The 1,704-nt window shown below is 58.5% G+C and overlaps 1 protein-coding gene across 1 annotated transcript in view; it reads left to right on the forward strand.

Annotated features, from left to right (window-relative positions):
- The window catches only part of ETH_00039660 (uncharacterized protein), a gene marked incomplete at both ends in the record, with an annotated part of 3,629 nt that extends 2,269 nt beyond the window's left edge, over positions 1 to 1,360 (forward strand). The window contains 2 exons of the mRNA XM_013374095.1: positions 101 to 178; positions 453 to 1,360. Of these exons, the coding sequence (XP_013229549.1) occupies positions 101 to 178; positions 453 to 1,360 (986 nt within the window). The remainder of the gene's footprint in view (positions 1 to 100; positions 179 to 452) is intronic.
- Positions 1,361 to 1,704: the final 344 nt, after the last annotated feature.

Consider the following 1,704-nt stretch of genomic DNA (forward strand, 5'->3'; position numbering starts at 1 on the left):
GCGGCGGACCTGGAGCTGCTGCAGCTGCTGCTGCTGTGTCTCTGCCGCTGCATGCTCTGCTGCTGCTGCTGCGCTCGCTGTCTTCATTTTCCCCTTGTAGAGACACTCCAGGCCCTCGCCGACTGTACAGACACCAGAAGACACGAGCTGTTTGCTGCTGCTCCGTGGAGGTTTTCAGGTGACTCACAGCAAGAGCAGCAGCAGCAGCAGCAGCAGCAGCAGAGGCCGCAGCACGAACAGGAGATTTAGAGCTGTCTGACCAGGCGATGAGGCAGAGCTGCGCTAAATCGAAAGCAGCAGCAGCAGCAGTTGCTGCAGCTGCTGCAGCTGCTGCAGCTGCTGCTGCTGCTTTTGCATTTCTGTGTTTCATCTCGTTGCTGCCACTTCCCCTTGGTGCTTATCTTGTGCCGCTGCTGTGCTGCTGCTGTGCTGCTGCTGCTGCTGTGCTGCAGCAAATCAGCTGAAGGTGTTGTCTTCTACAGCACTTTGCTGCCTAGGAGAAGTGGCAGTGCTGTGTCCTGCTGCTGTTGTTGCTGCTGGGGGCGCTGCTGCGTTGCTGCGGGTTGCTGCAGCAGCTGCTGCTGCAGGAGACACAGACGCTTGTGCTGGGGCCCTGCAGCAGGGGCTAGCTCTGCTCTACCCCACAACAGCAGCAGCAGCAGCAGCAGCAGCAGACAGAAACAGCAACTGGGCACAAGCTCGTGAGGCGTTCATCGAGGCAGGGGCTCTGCAGCAGCTGCTGACTCTGCTGCGGAAACTTATGGAGCAGCAGCAGCAAAAGCAGCAGGAGCAACAACAGAAGCAGCAGCAGCAGCAGCAGCAAAAGCAGCAGCAGCTGCAGCAGCAGAAGCAGAAAAGAACAGCTGGACGCTATGATGAACCTCTTGCGGCTGCAAGACGCGGCAGCAACAGCAGCAGCAGCAGCAGCAACAACAGCAGCAGCCCTTGTGCTGAGTCGCATTCGTCTTCAGGTGTCAGTACACCTGAAATGATTTGCTGCTGCAACGCCTGGCTGCTTCTGTCTCGTTTGTGTGAAGGAGACACAAAAGCTGCTGCTGCTGTTGCTGCTGCTGACGGTTTGCTGCTGCTGGCGAGCTGGCTGCAGCAGCAGCTGCCCCCGGGGGCTTCCTGCACAGCCGCAGCAGCAGCAACAGCAGCAGCAGCTGCTGCTGCTAATGCTGCTGCCTCGCTCTTCAGCTGCGCTGCAGCAGCAGCAGTACGAGCTCTTGCTGCTTCCAGCGAGGAGGCAGCAGCAGCTTTTGCTGCTGCTGGCGGAATGGCTGCACTTGCTGCAGCAATAGCACACACTCCCCGCAGGCATCTGCAGCCGGTAAGCCCCCAAAGACAGCTAGCTAGCTAGCTAGCTGCGTGGCTAGCTAGCTAGCTGCGTGGCTAGCTAGTCAACTAGCTGAATGGCTAGCTAGGTAGCTAGCTAGCTAGCTAGCTAGCTGCATTTAGACACGTGGCTCACTGTCCCACTCGCTAGCTAGCTTTTGACGGAGCTAGCTAGCTAGCTAGCTAGCTAGCCAGCTAGCTAGCTGGCTGGCTGGCCTACTAGTTAGCTAGCTAGCTAGCTAGCCGTGTACCTGGCTAACTAGCCGGGCAGCTAGGGAGCTAGCCAGACCCCTTCTTGAGGGGCTAGCCACAGCTAGCCACAGCTAGCCACAGCTAGCCACAGCTAGATACAGTTAGCCACAGCTAGCC

This window comes from Eimeria tenella, genomic scaffold, assembly GCF_000499545.2.
Source record: "Eimeria tenella Houghton genomic scaffold, Eth_scaff1904, whole genome shotgun sequence".
Classification (NCBI taxonomy): Eukaryota; Apicomplexa; class Conoidasida; order Eucoccidiorida; family Eimeriidae; genus Eimeria; species Eimeria tenella.